At 50.5% G+C, this 20,568-nt stretch overlaps 1 protein-coding gene across 2 annotated transcripts; it reads right to left on the bottom strand.

Annotated features, from left to right (window-relative positions):
- Positions 1 to 5,439: 5,439 nt before the first annotated feature.
- On the bottom strand, positions 5,440 to 8,519 carry SCGB1A1 (secretoglobin family 1A member 1). Of its 2 annotated transcripts, none has more exons than XR_005787545.1 (3): positions 6,656 to 7,040; positions 6,067 to 6,254; positions 5,440 to 5,579 (listed from the first exon to the last, which is right to left on the bottom strand). XR_005787545.1 is itself a non-coding variant. In XM_040466165.1 (3 exons), exons 1-3 carry the CDS (start codon positions 8,473 to 8,475, stop codon positions 5,547 to 5,549), a joined length of 276 nt encoding a protein of 91 aa, XP_040322099.1. In that variant the 5' UTR covers positions 8,476 to 8,519; the 3' UTR covers positions 5,440 to 5,546. The 2 variants fall into 2 exon arrangements, 1 of the variants encoding a protein (XP_040322099.1); XM_040466165.1 differs by lacking the exon at positions 6,656 to 7,040 and adding an exon at positions 8,421 to 8,519.
- Between the last annotated feature and the right edge of the window lie 12,049 nt (positions 8,520 to 20,568).

The raw sequence follows: 20,568 nt of genomic DNA, 5'->3' as shown, positions 1-20,568 counted from the left end.
TGTGTGAAGACTAATTGCAAAACTGCCCCCAGCAAGTAAGCAATCTATAAAGATAATTACGAGGTTGCGTTTCTGCTTCCAGACTTTAAAAATGGGGCCGATGGAGGTTAAAGGTCAGCTCTACCAGCGCCCCTCGGTCCTCTCAGTCTGTAGATTCAGCTGGACTCGCCGTTGGGATCGTCTGGGAATGGAATTACTCTTAATTCCAAAGGGGTTGACCCATCACCGGCAGCCTTCAGCGAGAGGCACTTTTGTTTGTATGACTGTCCCTGTGTTTTCTCAGAATTCGGATTAAAAAAAACGCATCTCAGAAATCAAATTAAAGCAATCATACAGACGATAAAAGATCCCCAGGAAGGAACTGTGTTTCATCAACTGTCCCGCAGAGCGCGCCCAGCTGTGCTGCGCAGGGCGTCGGAGCCCCAGGACCGACCCACCGCGTCCGCTCGCGGACACCTTGGCCGACACCGCCCCCTAGTGGCCGCGGCAGCACAGGGCGCTGAGGATGCGGAAGGCGCGTCCTCACAGACCCGCGCAGCTAGACGGAAAACTGCGCCTGCAGAGGCTTCTCTCTCTTCAGCTGTCTCCTTCCTTGCCCTCTGCCGATGCCTTTTTTATTCCCGCCTCCCCTCTGCACGTCCTCTGCTTTCATTCAGTGGCTGCGGATGGCGTGGCCTGGCTGGGGACCGATTGCCACGGAACAGGGGGGTTTCGAGGTTTGTTTGTTTGTTTTTTACATGCACGCGGGACACATCTTTATGACAAACTCTAGTCTTTGCACATTTTGTTCTGGGGAGACTTTCTAAACCAATCAACAATACTTTTGAGCGGTTGATGCTGTGTGACCTGTACAAAGGTCCTGAGGTGGGAAGGGACTTGGCTCTTAAAAAAAACAAAAAACTGACCTGAAGACGGTGGGGGGAGGGAGAGAAAGTGGGTGGTGGAATGAACACAGGAAATAAGCAATGGGAAGGAGGGTGGGAGGTGAAAGCCAGTGATGGGCAGATTCTGCATTTTGAATGTAATTTTTACTTTTTATTTTCAAAATATTTATTAGTGTTTATTCCGAGTGAGACAGAGCATGAGAGAGAGCATGAGCAGGGGAGGGACAGAGAGAAAGGGAGCCAGAATCCCAAGCAGGCTTCATGCTGTCAGCACGGAGCCCTGAAAGGGGGCTTGGACTGAGTTCATGACCTGAGCCAAGATCAGGAGTTGGGTGCTTAACCAACTGAGCCACCAAGGCGCCCCTGCATTTTGAATTTTATCACGGTACTAGAAAGCCTTGAAGGTTTTTACTTGGCGGAGGCTGGTGGCAGTGAAAGGGGGTTTTCAGGTGATGACAATGACTTTGGTGGTTGGGGGAAAGATGGGCTGCGGGAGGGCTAAGTGTGAGCTGGGAGCCCATCAGGGGGCCCCTGGGTTGTGTGGGTGAGAGGTGGATGGACGGGTGGGGGGGGCAGCCCTGTGGACTTGGAGGGGGTTCCCAGATGCTTTGGAGATGGACTTGCTTGACTGCATCCACCGTAGGGTTAGGACTGTCCGTCCTTCTGAGCAGCTGGGAGGATTCACTAAGATTAGAAACCGCCTGGCAGGGGAGGGGGGCTTGGACCGTGAGTTCCGTCGGACAAGTGGAGTTTGAGAGGTTGAGTAGATGGTAGGACATAAGGGGAGGAGGTCCGGGCTCTTTTGGTGACAGGTAAAAGAACCTAGAGGAAGGGTTCTTTCTTTCTTTCTTTCTTTCTTTCTTTCTTTCTTTCTTTCTTTCTTCCTTTTATTTATCTTAGAGAGAGAAGGGGGTGGAGAGAGAGAGAGACAGACAGAGAATCTCAAGCAGGTTCTGCACTGTCAGTGCAGAGCCCAGTGCGGGGCTCGAACTCATGAAACGTGAGATCCTGACCTGAGCTGAGATCAAGAGTCAGACGCTTAACCGACTGAGCCACCTGGGTGCCCTGAGGAACGGTTCTTTTGAAAGGTTCTGAATTTTCCCCTGGGGTCCAAACACTGGGTTCAGTGGGCCCTCTGGAAGGGAGTGGGGGGCCCCAGGCAGCCTCCACTCCGTTCTCTGTGTATCTGCCTGATCGTCCTTCTTGCTATACCGTCTGCTTGGAAGGCCCTGTCCCCCGCCGGCCCCCGGGTGGCTGGCTCCTGCCATCCCTTTAAGTATCTGCTCAAATCCTGACAAGGGGGACTCCAGAGCTTTGGCCTAAGCTTCTCTGGCTCACATCACTCCATGGATTTCTTTTATGGCTTTTATCACAGTTTCATCTACCTGTTGACTTCACGTTTATTTTGTGGGAGCTTCCCCGCTTGATCGCCAGCTCCAAGAGAGCAGAAGGCCCTGCTTTCTTCACTGCCATGCTTGAGCCTTAGTACAGTTCTGGCCCAGAGCAGTCACTTCACACAGACTTGGATTATGAAATCCGCTCCTGGGTTCCTTAGAGTGCCCAGCGCCACTATGAACACATTGGACGTGCCCGTAAATACCTAGGGATTAATTTCATGCCTGAAGACTCCTTGGCCACAGAAGAAAAGGATGACTGATTCTCTTTCTGCAGGAAAGCGGGCTGGACAGGGCCTCAGGGAGGGAGCAGCGGTCCAAGTCAGGGCACAAGAGCATCAGGACCCTAGACAGCAGTGACCCGGTGGTGAACAGCCCTGTGCCTGTGACACCCCGCCCCACCTCCAGATCCTCTTCTGGGCAGAGATGTCTTTAAAGGCAAGACTGATGTGAACAGACAGTTTGACTTGTAGGCTTTTGCGATGTATTTTATTTTATTTTATTTTTACATTTTATTTATATATTTATGTAGTGCACACGGGAGAGGGGCAGAGAGAAGGAGAGTCAGAATCCCAAGCAGGCTCCATGCCATCAGCAGAGAGCCCGATGAGGGGCTTGAACTCATGAGCTGTGAGATCATGACCTGGGCCGAGATCAAGAGTCGGATGCTTTTGCGATTTAGACCTGGAAATAGGGTGTCCTAACAATGGTGACAGCTGAAGGATCTAGAAAATGTATAAGCAGGGGCTGTTTGTTTTTTTTTTTTTTCCTGTTCTCCACCCCCTTTAAGAATAGATCGATAAAGCAATACCTATCAAAAGAACACCAGCATTCTTCACAGAGCTAGAACAAACAATCCTAAAATTTGTATGGAACCAGAAAAGACCCCAAATAGCCAAAGCAATCTTGAAAAAGAAAACCGAAGCTGGAGGCATCACAATCCCAGACTTCAAACTATACTACAACGCTGTAATCATCAAGACAGACAGCACAAAAACAGACAGATCCATGGAACAGAATAGAGAACCCAGAAATGGACCCACAAAAGTATGGCCAACTAATGCTTGACAAAGCAGGAAAGAATATCCAATGGAAAAAAGACCGTCTCTTCAGCAAGTGGTGCTGGGAAAACTGGACAGCGACATGCAGAAAAATGAACCTGGACCACTTTCTTACACCAGACAAAAAAATAATCTCAAAATGGATGAAACACCTAGACATAAGACAGGAAGCCATCAAAATCCTAGAGGAGAAAGCCTCTTTGACCTCGGCCGCAGCAACTTCTTACTCAACACATCTCCGGAGGCAAGGGAAACAAAAGCAAAAATGAACTACTGGGAACCTCATCAAAATAAAAAGCTTCTGCACAGCGAAGGAAACAATCAGCAAAACTAAAAGGCAACCGACAGAATGGGAGAAGATATTTGCAAACGACATGTCAGATAAAGGGTTCATATCCAAAGTCTATAAAGAACTTCTCAAACTCAACACCCAAAAAACAAATAATCCGGTGAAGAAATGGGCCAAAGGCATGCATAGACGCTTCTCCATAGAAGACATCCAGATGGCCAACCAACACTGCTGGTGTTGGATCTCTTTTGGACTGCTGGTGGGAATGCAAACCGGTGCAACCAGTCTGGAAAACAGTATGGAGGTTCCTTAAAAAACTAAAAAAAGAACTACCCTATGACCCAGCAATTGCACTACTAGGTATTTATCCAAGGGATACAGGTATGCTGTTTCGAAGGGACACATGCACCCCCATGTTTATAGCAGCACTATCAACAATAGCCAAAGTATGGAAAGAGCCCAAATGTCCATCGATGGATGAATGGATAAAGAAGATATATATATATGATATATATATATATATATATCATATATATATATATGATATATGATATATATATGATATATCTTCTTTATCATATATCATATGATATATGATATATATATATGATATATATATAATACATACACACACAATGGAGTATTACTCAGCAATCAAAAAGAATGAAATCTTGCCATTTGCAACTATGTGGATGGAACTGGAGGGTATTATGCTAAGTGAAATTAGTCAGTGAGAGAAAGACAAATATCATATGACTTCACTCATATGAGGACTTTAAGATATAAAACAGGTGAACATAAGGGAAGGGAAGCAAAAAGAATACAAAACCAAGGAAGGGGACAAGACATTAAGAGACTCTCAAATATGGAGAACAAACAGAGGGTTGCTGGAGGGGTTGTGGGAAGGGGCATGGGCTAAATGGGGGAGGGGCACTAAGGAATCTACTCCTGAAATCAGTGTCGCACCATGTGCTAACTTGGATGTGAATTAAAACAAAAAAGAAAATAGTTTGATAAATAATTTCATCTGACAAATGTGAAGTGAAGAAAAAAATCTAACCCGCCATCTTTCGGGACTCCAAGTGAAACCCACTGCTGACCCTGAGGAGTCAGGGTCCGTCATTCTCGAAAGCACCCCAAACACCCTGGGTCCCTCATGGAGGAATTGAGCCTATTCCCCACTCCGGCCTTTGTTGCCTAAGTGTCTGACAGGAAACCGATTCCTTCCACGCATGGTTGTGTGCTGTGTGTGACTTGAGGCGCCTCTGACACAGGGCCACCCAACCCCTAACAGATCCCAACTGCTCTAACCGCATGCTTGAAACGTCCACCATTTGTCTACAGGAGACAGAACTCTCTGGAAAGCGCCATCTTTACTTGCGGGCACGTCTGGGTAGCATAATCACCTTAACTATTTACTTTTTCACCCAAGAGCAGGATTCCAAAGAGACTGGAAGAAACAGAGCAGTGGATTCCATCACTAAATGGACGCGGGTTGGGGCGTCTTTCTGAGGGCAGCCACCACCCCGTTGGACCCTCCCTTCTTCCACCGTGGGTTAAGTTTGAGCAGGGCCCTGGGTGGCTCTCTGCTCCGGCAAGGGACTGTGTGCCGGTCCCCACTCCTGCCAACTGTGAGGAGCCTGGTGCGTGTGGGGAACAGGAAGTGAGACTCCTGGGCTCCTTGGAGATATGTTTGCACAGCCAGTGACTTTCCCTTTGTCCCTTTGCACTTGCTACCCTTGCCCTAGCAGCGACACACCTTCCCACTGGAGCAGGGGGACAAAAAAGAGGGGGGGTTCGGGACACAAAGGTGAGATGCTTGTGCTTTATTGAAGGGAGCCAGGCTGGGGACACAGTGAGGGAAGCGTCTGGGGAGCAGCAGGGACTTCGGCGGCTGGAGACCTTCAGCTTCTGAATCCTAAGCACACAGTGGGCTTCTTACGATTTTGTCCTAAAACACACACACAAAAACCCCCCAAGACAGTGGCGAGTGAACCTCAGAGGTCGACCAAGATGACGAGACGCAGGAACTTCAATGTCGACGAAGAGGTTCAGTGGGTCTGGGAAGAGCTGAGCTTGTAAGCGTTTTGATTGTTTTGATTATTTATTTTGAGAAAGCGACGGGGAGAGAGAGAGCAGGGAAAGGGCAGAGAGAGAGCGAGAGAGGCAGGGAGAGAATCCCAAGCAGGCTCCGTGCTCCCGCGATCTGAGGAACGGTGAGATCGGGACCTGAGCCAAAATCAAGAGCCGGACGCTTAACTGACTGAGCCACCCAGGCGTCCCCGCAGAAGCCTCTTGAAAAGGGGGAGGTGACTGAGCCTGCTTCCCCAGGGATATTTGCACTGGGTCAGAAAAGGCTCCAAAAAATGGGCCCAGGCTGCACCCAAGCGAGGGGGGAGATCCGCTCTCAGACTGCGTGAGTCAAGGAAGCTGGGTACCGTGAGCTTTAAGATGCTCTCCTTGGCCTTCTGAGGAAGCGTGTCCACCAGCCTCTTCAGCTGGATCCCCGCGTCTTTCATGTCCGCGTCTGGCAAGAAAGGTTCAACGGCGGCCTCGTAACTGGAAAGCGTGCCCGTGAAGAGGGTTTCCATGACGTTTAGAAAGCTCTGGCAGACCTCTGCGGAAGCTGAAGCACAGAAAAGAGAGAGCACATGTGTCCGGGCCCTTTTCCAAGCTGGCAGGGCCCCTGGCCGGGCCAGTCCCCAGATGTAAGTGGCCGGGCCTGTCAGCAAGAGATAGCAGCCTTTTCGTCGAAGGGATGCGTTGAATGGGAGATCTGGTGGTGCTCCAAGGAGTTGGCTCTTTGGCGTCGCGGGGGTCCTTCCCGGGTTGCAGCCTTCTGCGGCTTGTCTGAGCCTTCCTGGCACCTCCTGGGCTGGGGCGGGGGGGGGGTGCCATGTGTTCCTTCTGCGAGTTCTAGGCAGAGGGCTGATGGGAGGAGGTGCTGACCTGATCTTTTATGCAACGTGGGGTCTGGGGAGAGGCTACTGAGGGCTTCGGTTGTCCCACCAGAAATGTGCCTCTTACCAAGGGTGAGTGATGATCTCAGCCGCTTGCTCCTGGGACGGGGAGGGGAGTGGCAGAGTCAGGCTCTGGCGGAGTCAGGCTCTAGCCAAGTGCAAGCCCCTGAACTTGGCCTGGAAGAGGCGCTGGGCCCTGTGGTGTGCACTCACCTGCCCACAAGCCTCTTGCTTCCCTTCCCGGCCCCACTATATTCCCTTCACCCAGAGTGCTCCCCAGTTGTGCTCCCCCTTTAGGCTCCTGCTCCCAGGAATGTGGGGGAGAGTCACCGTTTCCTACGCCCTACTTGGCCCTTCTTCCCATGGAGTCTCAGTCCCCGTCTTGAATTTTCTGCCTGTGTGCAAATTCGGCTTCCCCGCCTGGAATCCGGGCACCCCCCAGTGGCCGCTCTAAGTCAAGCCCTCTCCAGAACTTTGAGCCCTGCTTTGCAACTTACTGTGTCATCTGGCAAGTATCTTTATCTTTGTGTGGCTCCATTTCTTCATCTGTAAAATGGGAATCATACCCCTATTTCATAGGATTATTGTAAGAATGAAAAGCGGGCGGCGCCTGGGTACCTCAGTTGGTTAAATGTCTGACTTCAGCTCAGGTCATGATCTCATGGTTCATGGGTTCCAGCCCCACGTCGAGCTTTGTGCTGACAGCTCAGGGCCTGGAGCCTGCTTCGGATTCTGTGTCTCCCTCTCTTTCTGCCTCTCCCCCACTCACACTCTGTCTTTCTCTCTCTCAAAAATAAATAAACATTAAAAAAATTAAAAAAGGGGCGCCTGGGTGGCGCAGTCGGTTAAGCGTCCGACTTCAGCCAGGTCGCGATCTCGCGGTCCGTGAGTTCGAGCCCCGCGTCGGGCTCTGGGCTGATGGCTCGGAGCCTGGGGCCTGTTTCCGATTCTGTGTCTCCCTCTCTCTCTGCCCCTCCCCCGTTCATGCTCTGTCTCTCTCTGTCCCAAAAATAAATAAACGTTGAAAAAAAAAATTAAAAAATAAAAATCTTTTTGCTTCTTTGCTTATGAAAAGGAGTAGAAGAGGTTGATACAGAGTGAAAAACAGGTAACTCAATTCCCAAAAGATCAGGGGGCTTCAAGAGAAGTAGGATCCACCTTCCTCCCTTCCTTCTTCCCTTCCTGCTTCCGTCTTCCCTCTCTCTCCCTCTCTCTCATTCCTTTCCTCTTAGTGACAGCTGCAACTATTCAGAGACTCCTTATCCTTCTGGAGGAGGACAAAAATGTTTAGAAAACTCCACTCTGGGTTGGCAGTTTCCCAAAGGGAAGATCCCTTTCTAGAATATTCCTCTCTGCCCAGAATGGGAGACCTTGCCTTTGCTTGGGTTTCTTTTGGAGACATGGGGCTCTATAGCTCTTTCGAGCCTCTTTGGCTCCCAGAGTAGTGTGGAGACCCCAAACCTGAAGGCTTCACTGTACCAAGGTCTCTTGGCGTCTTGGGGGTTCTCCAAGACCGGGCCCTGAGAAGCTCATTATTCCTATTCTGTTGGTCATTGAACACACATCCATACTGGATCTCCTCCAGCCCTGCCTCCAGTCTGTTCTGACTCTGAAATTCTGAGGTTGTTGGATATAGAAGATGGGATCCTTTCCTGGTTTCCCCACAGACTCAGGGTGCTCCCCAAGTTCCCAAGATGGGCTTGTTCACAGGCCAAGACTCCTGGCTGGGAGTCAGCCTTCCAGTAAAATAGGTGCCCCCTCTCCTGAGCACAACCGGGTGGCAGCGAGGGTTCCTGAGCCGGGCTTGGGGAAGAGGGGCTCTGGGCACTCACCAAGACTACAGCAGAGAGCCAGGGTGACCAGGGCAAGAGTCATGGCGAGCTTCATGGTGGTCAGGAGGCTGGTGAGTGAGGCGCTGGCCTGTCTCTGTGTCCGATGGTCTCGTGTGAGGTGTGCTCAACTGGGGTGCCTTCTTAAATAATCCAGGCTGCACTTGGAGGGAGGGAAGGGGGCAGGACCTGGGCTCCACCGATGGGACCACACTATTTACTTGGGCATCAGCTTGGTGGGAAAAGTAAATGTTCTTTTTGCTCAACCCGGTTTCTTTCTCCATTGAAACTGAACTCACACAATGGGGCACTCGGTCAGGGGAAACCCAGAGTTCCATGTGGAGGCCACAAGGGGACCCAGGTCAGAGGGCACGGAGCCCTGGCTGCCTGTGCCACTCTCTTTGAACTTGAGCACGGGAGCAGTCTAGATCAACAGAGGCAATTAGAGTCCACCTGGACCCATCGCTCCAGGAGAAACCAAGGTCTTAGGCTCATCCCACAAGGTGCGACAGGAATGGGGCTCAGGACTTTGGATACTCCATTGGGCTCCTCTCACTGCCTCTCGAAGGAAGGCAGCTGGGGGTGTCGCATGGACCAGAGCATCTTCATGATCAGACTTGGGGGAGACCCTGGACTGAAGCATGTTGACAGATAATGGCCTTCTCCAGAAAGCCCACGAGAAACCCAAGGCTCAAATCAGCCTGGAGAATGCCCTGCTCGGGGCTGGGTCTGTTCCCACCCGAAACTGCTCTTAAGTCCTGCCCTCCTGGTGGCCAAATCCATGGGCACTCAGTCCATATCTCGCTTGGCCTCTTAATGGCCCTGACCCTTCTGACCTTTTCCTTCTTGCACTGTTCTCTGTCCTGTGCTCCCAAGGCTTTCTTTCCTGCTTTCTTTCCAACCATCCTTCTTCTCGAGACGTTTATTCTTTACCAATGGCACTTACGTATCATCAGCTCCAGACTCTGGCCGTAGCCCCTTCTCACCTCCCTCTGCCACATCTGTGGCTGCTCCCTTCCTTCTCCAGTGCACCTGCCTTAGGACACAGGCTTGGCCTGGTAAAGCCAACTCTTAAACGGCCTCCCATCCCGACTTGCCCTCATCGGGAAGGCCTGTAGAACGATCTTTCTAAAACCAGCTGATCGTGTCCTCTGTCTTGAAACCCTTTGAAAGCATCCACTTGCGGACAGGGTAAAATTCAAGTGCGATCTACACTGCTTTTGCTGACCACTTAGCCTCATTCCGCCACTTCCCTGCATAGTGATTTAACCCTATGTTAGTATTTGTGGATGTGGGAACGTTCCGTATGTTTCTTCACGCCTTTCTACCTTCTCACAAAGGATGCCTCGTGCCTGGAATACATACCTCCCGTCTTGTCTACTTCTCCAAATCCTGTTTGTACTTCAACATTCGGTCAAATGCCCATTCATTGATTTCGTGTTGAGCACCTATGTGCCAAGCATTGTGTTAGGGGGTGGGGAATGGGGTGGGCCCCTTGCAGGGGGCCCCTGCCAAGGTCTGTATGCTCAGAGTCCTGGGAAGCTCTGGAAGAGGTTTCTTTTTTTTTTTTTAATGTTTTAAATTTTTATTATTAAAAAAAATGTTTATTTATTTATTTTGAGGGGGGTAGGGCCAGGGGGAGAGGGGAAGAGAGAGAGAATCCCAACCAGCCTTCGAGATGAGCCTGAAGCGGGGCTCGATCTCAAGAGACGTGAACTCATGACCTGAGCTGAAATCAAGAGTCAAACACTTAATCGACTGAGCCACTCAGAAGCCCCTTTTTAATGCTTTTTAAAAATGTGTTAAAATATACATAATACAAAATTTACCATCTTCATCACTTTCAGGTGCACGGTTGAGTGCATTAAATCTATTCGCGTTGTTTCGCAGCCGTCCGCACCAGCCATCCCTGTAGCTCTTTTCGTCTTACAAAACTGAAACTGTCCCCATTAGACACTAACTCCCTCTGCGTCCCCAGGCCCTGGCAGTCCCCATTCGGGTATCTGTCTCTGTGATTTTGATTCCTAACTGCCTCATGTGTGTGCAATCCCACGGTACTGGTCTTTCTGACGGGCTCATTTCACTTGGCACCATGTCCTCAAGTTCATCCGTGGAACATATTGCAGAATTTCTTTCCCCTTGAAGGCTGAATAATGTTCCGTTGTACGTGCAGACCACATTTTGCCATCCGTTCATCGGTCGATGGACACTTGGGCTGTGTCCGCATTTTAGCTATTGTGAACAACGCAGCTATGAACGTGAGTGCACAGTCTGGAAGGTTTTAATCTGGAGAGATGTGGTCTGATTTCTCTTTGGATGAGATGACCCTGCCTCTTCTGTGAGGAAGGGCTGGGGGAGGGGTGGGGGTGACAGAGCGGCTCAGCAGAAGGGGCGGTGGGCTTCGGACCAGCTGACCAGCTGATGCGGGCAAGGTGAGGGTCTGAGAGACGCCTGGACAGGCTAGAATAGGGCAGGTGAGACAGAGGGAGGTGACAGAATGAGCCGGGTGAGTTTCTGGCTGGGGCAGCTGGGTGCATGGGGTGCTTTTTTCCTGACAGCAAATGCCGGCTACAATAGGGTTGAGGATGGGGGCAGAGTGGAGCCTTCTCCAACCTGCAGCTTTTTTTTTTTTTTTTTTTAACATTTATTTATGTTTGAGAGAGACAGAGCACGAACGGGGGAGGGGCAGAGAGAGAGGGAGACACAGAATCCAAAGCAGGCTCCAGGTTCCGAGCTGTCAGCACAGAGCCCGACGCGGGGCTCGAGCCCACGAATCACGAGATCATGACCTGAGCCGAAGTCGAACGCTTGACCGACTGAGCCACCCAGCCGCACCTCCCCTCCCTCCCTGCCAAAAAAATAATAATAAAAGAAGAGAACAGGTTTTGGGTTTAAGCTGAGTTGCCTCCCAGACCTGTCACTCACTAGCTGTAGTATCCCGGGCCATGTCCATCACCCCTCTCTGCCCTGATTTCCCTGTCTGTACAGTGAGCATGATGATATTATCTGTTGTATCTGGCCACCTCGTAAGTGGGGCTGGCATGGAGAATGCGCTCTGTGAATGAACGTTGGTGAGTGTTGTATTTGCACGTCTCCACTGTGAAGCTGCAGGAGGAAGGCCTTTCTGTTTTGAGTTTCCTTGCTTGAGTCTCCGGGGCACAGAGGATCCTGAGTGAGCCTCCCTGCTTCCGTGCTCGGCTAATGTCATCAGGATGAGCTTTTCCTTTGTCCCACCTACTCTACTCCGTCCATCACATGCGCAGCCGTGATGGCTTAGCTGGCTCCCATGTTCCAGACCTGAACCCAGGCCGGGAGATGAGAGCTCACACGAAGAAACAGTAGTTCTGAGGTCCCCCTGTACGGAAGCCCTGTATAGAGGCATAGAGTACGCAGGCGTATCTTTATATTTATTTTTATTTATTTATTTTGAGAGAGAGGGAGAGGGACAGCACGAGCGGGGGAGGGGCAGAGAAAGAGAGAATCCCAAGCAGGCTCCGTGTTGTTAGCGCGGAGCCCAACGTGAGACTCGAACCCACGAAACTGTGAGATCATGACCTGAGCCGAAATCGAGAGTTGGACGCTCAACCGACTGAGCCAGCCAGGCGCCCCTCAGGGCCTGTCTTTCTGTCCCCTGAGTCATAGGGTTGTAGAGCGAGGGTCTCTCCGTGTTTTCTTCCCTGAACCAGCTGTCAGACAGGGAGGGCTTCCTGGATACACGGTGTGGCCGCTTGGTGGCACAGCCCAGTGGCTGTGCAGAGAATGACCTGATGAGTGTCATCAAGACAGTCCTAGGGGTGGCTCAGAGGGTCAAGCGTCTGACTTCGGCTCAGGTCATGATCTCGCGGTTCATGGGCTCGAGGCCCGCGTCGGGCTCTGTGCTGACAGCTCAGAGCCCGGAGCCTGCCTCAGATTCCGTGCCTCCCCCTCTCTCTGCCCTTCCCCCACTCGCGCTCTGTCTTGTTCTCTCTCTCTCTCTCAAAAAATTAATAAACATTAAAAAAAAAAAAAAAAGACAGTTCATTGGGTCCAGAATCTTAAAAGTGCAGCGTTTGTGAAAGACTTCAGTCTGTGCTCTTCTCCACAGTTTGTTGTGGGGACAGTGTGTGTCTTGTTCTCGTTCCCGCCATCTCTCTCTGGATGCTCCTTTTCCAGTTCCTCTGTTACTCCATATTCCTTTTTCCCTCCCCTCCCTTCCCTCCTCTGTACTCTCTTCCTGGGCACCTCATCCGTGCTCACAGTTTCAGTTACCTCTTATGTTGAGACGACTCCCTAATTTATATTCCCACTCCGCCCCCCCCCCCCCCCCCCGCCAGCATTCTTGGATTTGCAGCCTTGACCATCCAATGCCTGCTGGACATCCCCATCCAAATTTTTCAAAAGCCTTCAAACTCACTTTGTACAAAGTCAGACTTACGATCTTTGCTCCTAAGCCTGGTAAACCTTTCCCCAGGATTCCGTATCTCAGCAAATGACCTCACCACCCAATTGGTCACGCAACCCGGAGACACATCTTTGATGCCTCACCCTCCCTGGGGCCATCTTGACACAGCCTCATCTCACCATGGGCTTGGACACAACTTTGATGGTGTCCTTCTCGCTGTTCTCTGAGGGGCCTTTCAGATCTGTCAGTCTACCACCCAGGTCCTTCTCTTCCTCGTCCAACTCCCTCTGGGGCCATCAGGTCCAGGCATCACAGCGGGGTCCCGAAGCTTTATTCAGTTTGATTATTTCCCTCTGCTTTGGGAATATCACAGATTCATGATAGGTTTATTTGAGGGGCCACTTATCTAAGAGGTAAGAAACCCACTGAAAGCTGAAAATAAAAAGCTGTCCATTATTAAAACAAAACAAAACAAAACAACCCCCACCTCCCCCATGATATTAAACATCACCTTCCTTCTGGGTCTGACTCCATGATCCAGTGATCTGGTCTCTTGAGGCCAGCCCATCATTCAGGCTCAGTTTCAGTGTCTGTGTCACATGCCCCTTGGGGACTCACAAAGTGTGGCTGATGGTTCTGATACAGGCAAGAAAGGTGAGCTGAACCCCCACCCGGGGTACCCTAAAACCCTCCCAGTGCTGCCCCTAGAGGGTCCCTCTCTGAGCCAGCAGTGGACGTGGCTGGGGCTCCAGTGATGGCAGCAGGGACCCGTGGGTCTCCCAGCCCATCACCCACGGCCTCGGACTCTGTTGTCTACATCTTACCTTCATGGTTCGGGGTCCTAGGAACAGAATAGCTGGTTCCTGGGTCTTTGAGGAACTTAGCATCTAATATCTTCCCTGCCGTTAAGAGGGCCTCATGCGGCCCTTACTCAACCTCACGGACAATCAGCCCTTGCTGTTCCCGGGGCAATGGTCTCCCAGGCCCAGCGGGGTGGGGTGGCGGGGGTCGGGGGGTGGGCATTGACCTTCATGGTATGGGGTTGGGGGTTCATCTCAGTTCTGAGTGGGGCCACCACCAAGCATTCCAGGACAGGCTCTTCCATCTTGGTCCTTGGGAGAGCCCTGCTTGGCAGTGAGGGGCATTTTTCTCCCCTGCCCAGGAACGTATAGAGCAACAACTTCTTTGCTGTGTGCCACAGTTAGGCAAAAATTGTTAGGGGAGGCTCAGTCTCTTAGACTCTAACACCTGCTCCTCAAATCCTTAAGCACCACACACTGAGCTCCAGGCCAGAAACCTCCAGCCTGCCTTGGCACGTGGTGAGGGCTGGGAGCCACTGTTTTTGGCTACATTGGGCAGTGGCCCGGTCACTGTGCAAAGATAAACTGAGGGAAGGCAAGCCACTCGGTTATTAGCACTGCAGGCATGGCAGTGAATTTGTATGCTTCCTGCCAGCGCTCCCCGTGTCCCCCAGCTGAAACCGTGGCCTGTGTTGGCTGTGCCTGGGTCTGTGTTTGTCCTGACCCCTAGGTTGCTGGAGATTCAGGGGCAGGGCCAGGGCTCAACCTTCCCTGACTCCAGCTTGGAGGGTATGCCTGGCTGTGGGCCAGAAAGAGGCTCAGTCAGAACCTGAAGGTCCTGGGGGATCTGGAAGTCCAGCCTGGGGACTTGGACCGTGAGGCCCTAGGTCTGCTGGTGTTCCCCACATGCGCTCAGGGGGCTTCTGGCTCCGTGCTTGTTCTCCAGACAGCTCCTGGGCAGAGCAGATTTTCCCTTATGGGTTTGTTCTCTTCTCTCTTGGTGTCTCTGAGGACTGATCGCTGCCTTGACCCAGAGGGCCTGGCAACTTCTGGACATTCCAGCCATTTTGGCCACAGGCCCTGATGCCTAAGACTCGTGCGTTTTTAGAATGTCCCCCGCCCCCCTCCTCAGTTATCGTGTATCTGCTGGCTCCAAAATATTTTTAAAAATCCTCAAAGTTGTAACTAATGAATAGGTACCTGCGTAACATCATTTCAACTAGCTTACTGCGACTCAGCTCAACTACAGCATGGCGTCATGCAGGAGCAGTAAAGTTTAACTTGTATGAACAAAATGCATAATGTAGTCTCAGGATCAGAATTATAAAATTTATACAGACCCTTTCAAAAGTTTATAGGCAAAATCAAACATAGTGTGAGAAGCGTGTATATTTTAACGTGTTTGATACGATGTGGGGTTGGAGTGTCACAACTAGGAGGGCCTCGTGTCCTGCTCTCCCAATACCTGCAGCTGTGTGGTCATAGCAGAGCACAGCCACCATCAGAACAGGAAGAGAGGGATCAGAAGAAATGCCCCAGTTTGTCTCTTGTCCCATCCCCTGATCTATAGCTAGAAACTTCCATTGGCCAACCAGCTGATATTCAGCCAGCGAGGGAGCCCCACTTTTGTGGTCCTCAGAGGTCGGCTGCCTGGGGGCACAGAGCAGATCAGAGAAAGGTAGAGAATGGATGCGTGGGGTGAGTGTCAAACAGAGAATAACCTGCACATAATGGTCTCATTCTATACATACAGCTCTGGATCTTGCTTTTTTCACTTAATATTATCTGTCATATTGGGGCACCTGCGTGGCTCAGTCCATTAGGCGTCCGACTCTTGGTTTTGGCTCAGGTCATGATCTCATGGTTCATGAGTTCAAGCCTCGAGTCGTCGGGTTCTGCTCTGGCATTGTGGAGCCTGCTTGGGATTCTGCCTCTCCGTCCCTCTCATTCTCCCCTCCCTTGCTCCCGCTGTCTCTCAAAATAAAGAAATAAACATTTGAAAACAAAAATGTTATGTCTTGGATATCTTTTGAAACTTCGGCACTTACAGATGCACTTGATTGTTTTTTTTTTTTTTTTTCAAATTATAGAATATCCCTCTGTAGGATGCAGTTCAATTTGAGCTACCAGTACCTTATTGATGGATGCCTGTAATGTTCGCGGTTTTTCCCATACAAACCACAAGCACGCCTCCTTCTGCCCTGGGGGCTTTCCCCCCCCCCCCAGGATAGATGCCTGGATTCAGATTTGCTGCCATTTTCTAGAGGCGCCGACTCCCCAGGCTGGAGTCTGTCTGTTCCAGCGGCAGAGGGGTGGTTGGTGAGTGTTCGGACTGCGGTGGTGAGAGCAAGAGGGTATGTGTGGGTCAGCAACTGTTCTGATTCTCCATGGGGATCTCGGTCACTTTCCTGGTGCAAGTTGTCCCTCAGCCCCAGGCCTGGGCAGGGGCCAGCAGAAATGTCTCCTGGACTGCTGAGAGCATCCTGTGGGTGCAAATCGCCCACTCCTGCTGGAAGGGATCGGGTGTTAGCGGTTTCTGGAGGCTGAACCTGAGAGTTTCAGGGAGGGGTGAGGGTGAGTCAGGCCATGACCTGCTGAGCATCAGAGCGCCTTCTTGGGGTGCTGGGGACGGCCAGGCAGGCAGATGTGCTGAAACTTGGGGGGTGGGAAGGTGGAGCAGGGCTGAGAGCTGGGGCTTTTCCCACGGAGCCTGGGAGAACCTTGCTCTGGCACAAGCTCCCCTGAGGGGTGGGGACCATCAAGTTGATGGAAGTCCCTGTTCTGCGGGGTGGTAACCGGTTCCCCTTCACTTAGACTCTGGGGATTTGGGGGGTTAACACAACATGAAACACGATTCACTTCTTGACATTTCCCAGAAAGCTTGCTCCCTTTCTTGCTTAATTCTGCAGGTTCTTTGTTCTGGGCTGAGTCACGCAAATCCTGCCTTTTGTGTGTGTTCTCTCTCACCTTCCCTGCCCTGTGACTGTTCCCACCGCAAAGTTGGCGTGTCACCACTCAGGCCCCTCTGGGTGGGTCATGGCGGCCCTGTTCTCCGCTGTCATGGCGGACAGGCGCCAATGTGGTCAGCAGACATGGTTGGCCAGCTGCGTGGCTCTGCAGGGCTGCAGCTGTCCTAGATGCACAGGGACGGGGGTGGGGGGTGGGGGGGGAGTGGGAAGGAAGGCCACCTTGTCTGGTGGCAAGTGATGGTTCCCAGTCTGAGGCAAGTGATGTCCCGCCCAGAGGAGCCTGGGGAGCTCCTGGTCTCTGTCCCCCAGACATGGCCTGTGTTGTCCCGTCTGGGCACCACACCACTTTTGGTCCAGCGGGGTTATGCAGGGTTCTCAGACACAGGTGTTCGTGAGATGCAATACCTTCCCCTTGGGACGCCCGGGTGGCTCAGTCAGTTTAGCGTCCAAATCGATTTTGGCTCAGCTCAGGATCCCAGTGTCATGGGATTGAGCCCCTCGTCAGGTTCCACGCTGAGTGTGGAGCCTGCTTGGGATTCTCTCTCTTTCTCTCTCTCTTTCTCTCTCTTTAGGTCTATAGAGTCTACAGGACTTTCCTATATCCATCCACATCTTTTTCTATTTTTATAACTAAAATAGTTATATTCTATATTTATGCTTTATATTTTATGTAATATATATTCTGTAATGTATATTTATCTCACATGCATATATAAACATGTTATATATTGCAAATGATACATAATATCTATCATATTTATATTCTTTTTTTTTTTTTAATTTTTGTTTTTCAACGTTTATTTATTTTTGGGACAGAGAGACAGAGCATGAACGGGGGAGGGGCAGAGAGAGAGAGGGAGACACAGAATCGGAAACAGGCTCCAGGCTCTGAGCCATCAGCCCAGAGCCTGACGCGGGGCTCGAACTCACAGACCGCGAGATCGTGACCTGGCTGAAGTCGGACGCTTAACCGACTGCGCCACCCAGGCGCCCCTATCATATTTATATTCTAATTAATATGATGTGTAATTTCATTCTCAAGCTTTCATTCTGCTAAGGGGATGAAAACTCAGTCCCGGTCATTTTGGGGCTCCCTGTCCCCACGGTTGTGCCTAACTTCCAGGGGCTTGTGCAGGACCAAGGCATTGGTGGGGTTTGTGTTGGTGAGGACATCTGGTACTTGATGTCACCGTCATCAGCCCGTCCTTTGTCATTGGCCATCAGCCCATGCAGGCCTCCTCCTGAGCTGGCCCCTGACACCGTCTGTAGGCCTCCAGTCCGCTGACTTTCTCTGTCACCTCGGCGCCACTCGTGGGTGCACAGGAACCGGCTGCTGTCCCCGTGCTGTCCCTGGGCCGGGAAGTTCTGCTGTGACACCACCCAAGGCCTGTCTACCTAGATGCATCACACATTTCTTCTCTGAGGGTTCTGCTGTCTGTTCCCGGATTCGTCAAAGCCATCTGGGGTCTCTGTCACTCTGCCATCTCACTAAGGGCAGTGTCTGCAGTGGCTTAGCCGGTAGATTTGACATTCGGAGAGGATCATTTCTTAACACCGCCCTACTCTAGCCAACAAAAATTATTCTCAGCAATCACCGTGAAATAAAATGAATAAGAAAAAAGGCCAGAGAAGAAATTCAGACAGTGATGATTTACTTATTTATCCATCCAGATCAGTTTTCTTTTCTTTTCTTTTTTTTAATTTTTAAAATTATGTTTATTTATTTTGAAAGAGAGAGAGAGAGCATGAGTGGGGGAGGGACAGAGAGAGAGGGAGGAGACACAGAATCTGAAGTGGGCTCCAGGCTCTGAGCTGTCAGTGCAGAGCTTGTCTCAGGGCTTGAACCTACAAGCCACGAGATCATGACCTGAGCCCAAGTCAGACGCTTACCTGACTGAACCACCCAGGCGCTCCATTATAATCTGACATATTAATAGTTTAAGAAAATACTTATCCAATTAAAAGTCACCAAGAAGTGGGTTAAAAAAAAATGTTTATTTATTTATTGTGAGAGAGGGGTGCAGAGACAGAAAAGGAGAGAGAGAATCCCAAGCAGGCTCCATGCTGTCCGTGCAGAGCCTGACTTGGGGTTTGATCCCACGAACTGTGAGATCATGACCTGAGTGGATATCAAGAGACAGAAGCTTAACTGATCCAGGTGCCCCAAGAAGTGAGTTTTTATAAAAACTGAAATATATGTCAAAAAAGTACAAAAAAGTAACACAAAAGGATGTCAGACAGTTCATTAATAAAAGATATTATGATTCTTTGTGATGCGGTTTTGGAGTGGTGGTGGGGGTCCGGAGCCAAAGGCCAAAACAGGATTCTAGAGACGTCTTTGGTGCAAAAAGGTGATTTTATTAAAGCAAGGGGACAGGACCCGTGGGCAGAAAGAGGGGCTGTGAGGAGTGACTGATCGCATACCTGGGAGCCGGGGGAGGTAAAGGCAAGGGGAGTTTCCAAAAGAACTATCATATGCTAAAGAAGACTCTCAACAAACTAGAGGCCTTGCTACTGTTGAGCTAAAGTTATTTTTCCCTCTAGCAAAGCATTAACAAGAAGACAGTGGGAAGTCCCTGGAGGAATGTTTTATCCTGCTTGCCCCAAGTAGTTGTCAATGGGCTGCAGGTTACAAAGAAATTTAATTTTATCTGTATTTTCGTCTTGCCTTTGTTCCGGTATCAGTACGGAGGGGAGGGGGATGTTAGGGCCCCGGGAAATTGAGTCCACAGGTTTCTGGAGATTGCCTTTTTTCTTGCACATCATTAAGACAGTTGCAAGCTGATGGAGACTCTAGTCCTTCAGGACTGTGATCTGTATCAGTTAACCATTTGTTTTTCCTTTTCCTTTGTTCTTGGGCAGCCTGGAGTGCCTGAGGAAGGTCACATAGATCCCACCTGGGGGTGTGGAGGGTGGTGGGGCGTTAGTTCGTATTTTGCCCTCAGCTTGCCTTAGCTCTCTCATCATTTGGGGAAAAATAAAAACCCTGAAATACCCACAAAAGGTCAAATTTAGGCACCCACTGAATCGTACCACTGCTGTCACGTTTTATTTATTTTTTGAGTCGTTCTTCTAAAACAATCGACAATTGAAAAAAATACATTTTGACTTCAAAGATATTAGAATCCAGTAAAATATTTCGTGTACGGACTAACACTCTCACTTCCCCAACAGAAATATTATACTTTACACTTGTTTACTGTTGTGTTCCCCCCCCCGCCCCCCCCCCCCAAAGCTCCCAGGTGGTCTCATAGGACGATGGAAAGGAAGCCACTCAGGTTCTATTTCATGGTCTTTACCATCAGTGTTTTGTGGTTCACTTTGAATTCACTGTTTATTTTATTCTATTTTAAAAAATGTTTATTTGAGAGAGAGCTTGTGGGGAAGGAGCAGAGAGAAAGGGAGAGAGAATCCCAAGCAGGCTCCATGCTGTCAGCACACAGCCTGATGCGGGCCTGAAACTCGCGAACCCCATGAGATCATGATCTGAGCCAAAGTCGGACGCTTAACTGACTGAGCCACCCGAGCACCCCTGAGTTTATTGCTTAAATGCAGGGAGGATGTAGCCCCTGAGTTTATTGCTTAAACACAGGGAGGATGTAGCCCTCGGGAGCTGGAGACAAGAATCTGACTCTGAAGCCTGTTCCAAGGATTCTGAACCTTCGCAAACTTGGTCTTGACACGCTTGTGTCATCGGAGACCAACTGTACAACTGGGAGCTCTTAGAAATGACTCCCACGTGGAATACAGTGTTTATTAACAGACAAGCAATACACACGGGCTAACTCGGAGCTCACGCATGCGTTCGGAACACTCGGAAGTGACCCTAGCCAATCCTCACCACGAGGCTTAGAAGAGTTTTTCAGGTAGCCGTATTTTATCCCTGACATTGTTTAGAGCTGCTGGTGCATGGGGGCGCCTGGGTGGCTCAGTTGGTTGAGCATCTGACTTCAGCTCACGTCATGACCTCACGGTTCGTGAGTTCGAGTCCCCAGTCGGAA

This window comes from Herpailurus yagouaroundi, unplaced genomic scaffold (genome assembly GCF_014898765.1).
Source record: "Herpailurus yagouaroundi ecotype Mexico unplaced genomic scaffold, PumYag 569, whole genome shotgun sequence".
NCBI lineage: Eukaryota > Metazoa > Chordata > Mammalia > Carnivora > Felidae > Herpailurus > Herpailurus yagouaroundi.
This window is presented reverse-complemented; position numbering and strand designations above follow the sequence as displayed.

Coding starts and splice junctions, on each gene's coding strand:
- SCGB1A1 (XM_040466165.1), bottom strand. CDS start 8,475: ATGAAGCTCGCCATGACTCTTGCCCTGGTCACCCTGGCTCTCTGCTGT. Junction 6,255..8,420: donor GGCTCTCTGCTGTAGTCTTG/GTGAGTGCCCAG, acceptor TCTGTGCTTCAG/CTTCCGCAGAGGTCTGCCAG. Junction 5,580..6,066: donor AGAGCATCTTAAAGCTCACG/GTACCCAGCTTC, acceptor TGTGTGTTTTAG/GACAAAATCGTAAGAAGCCC.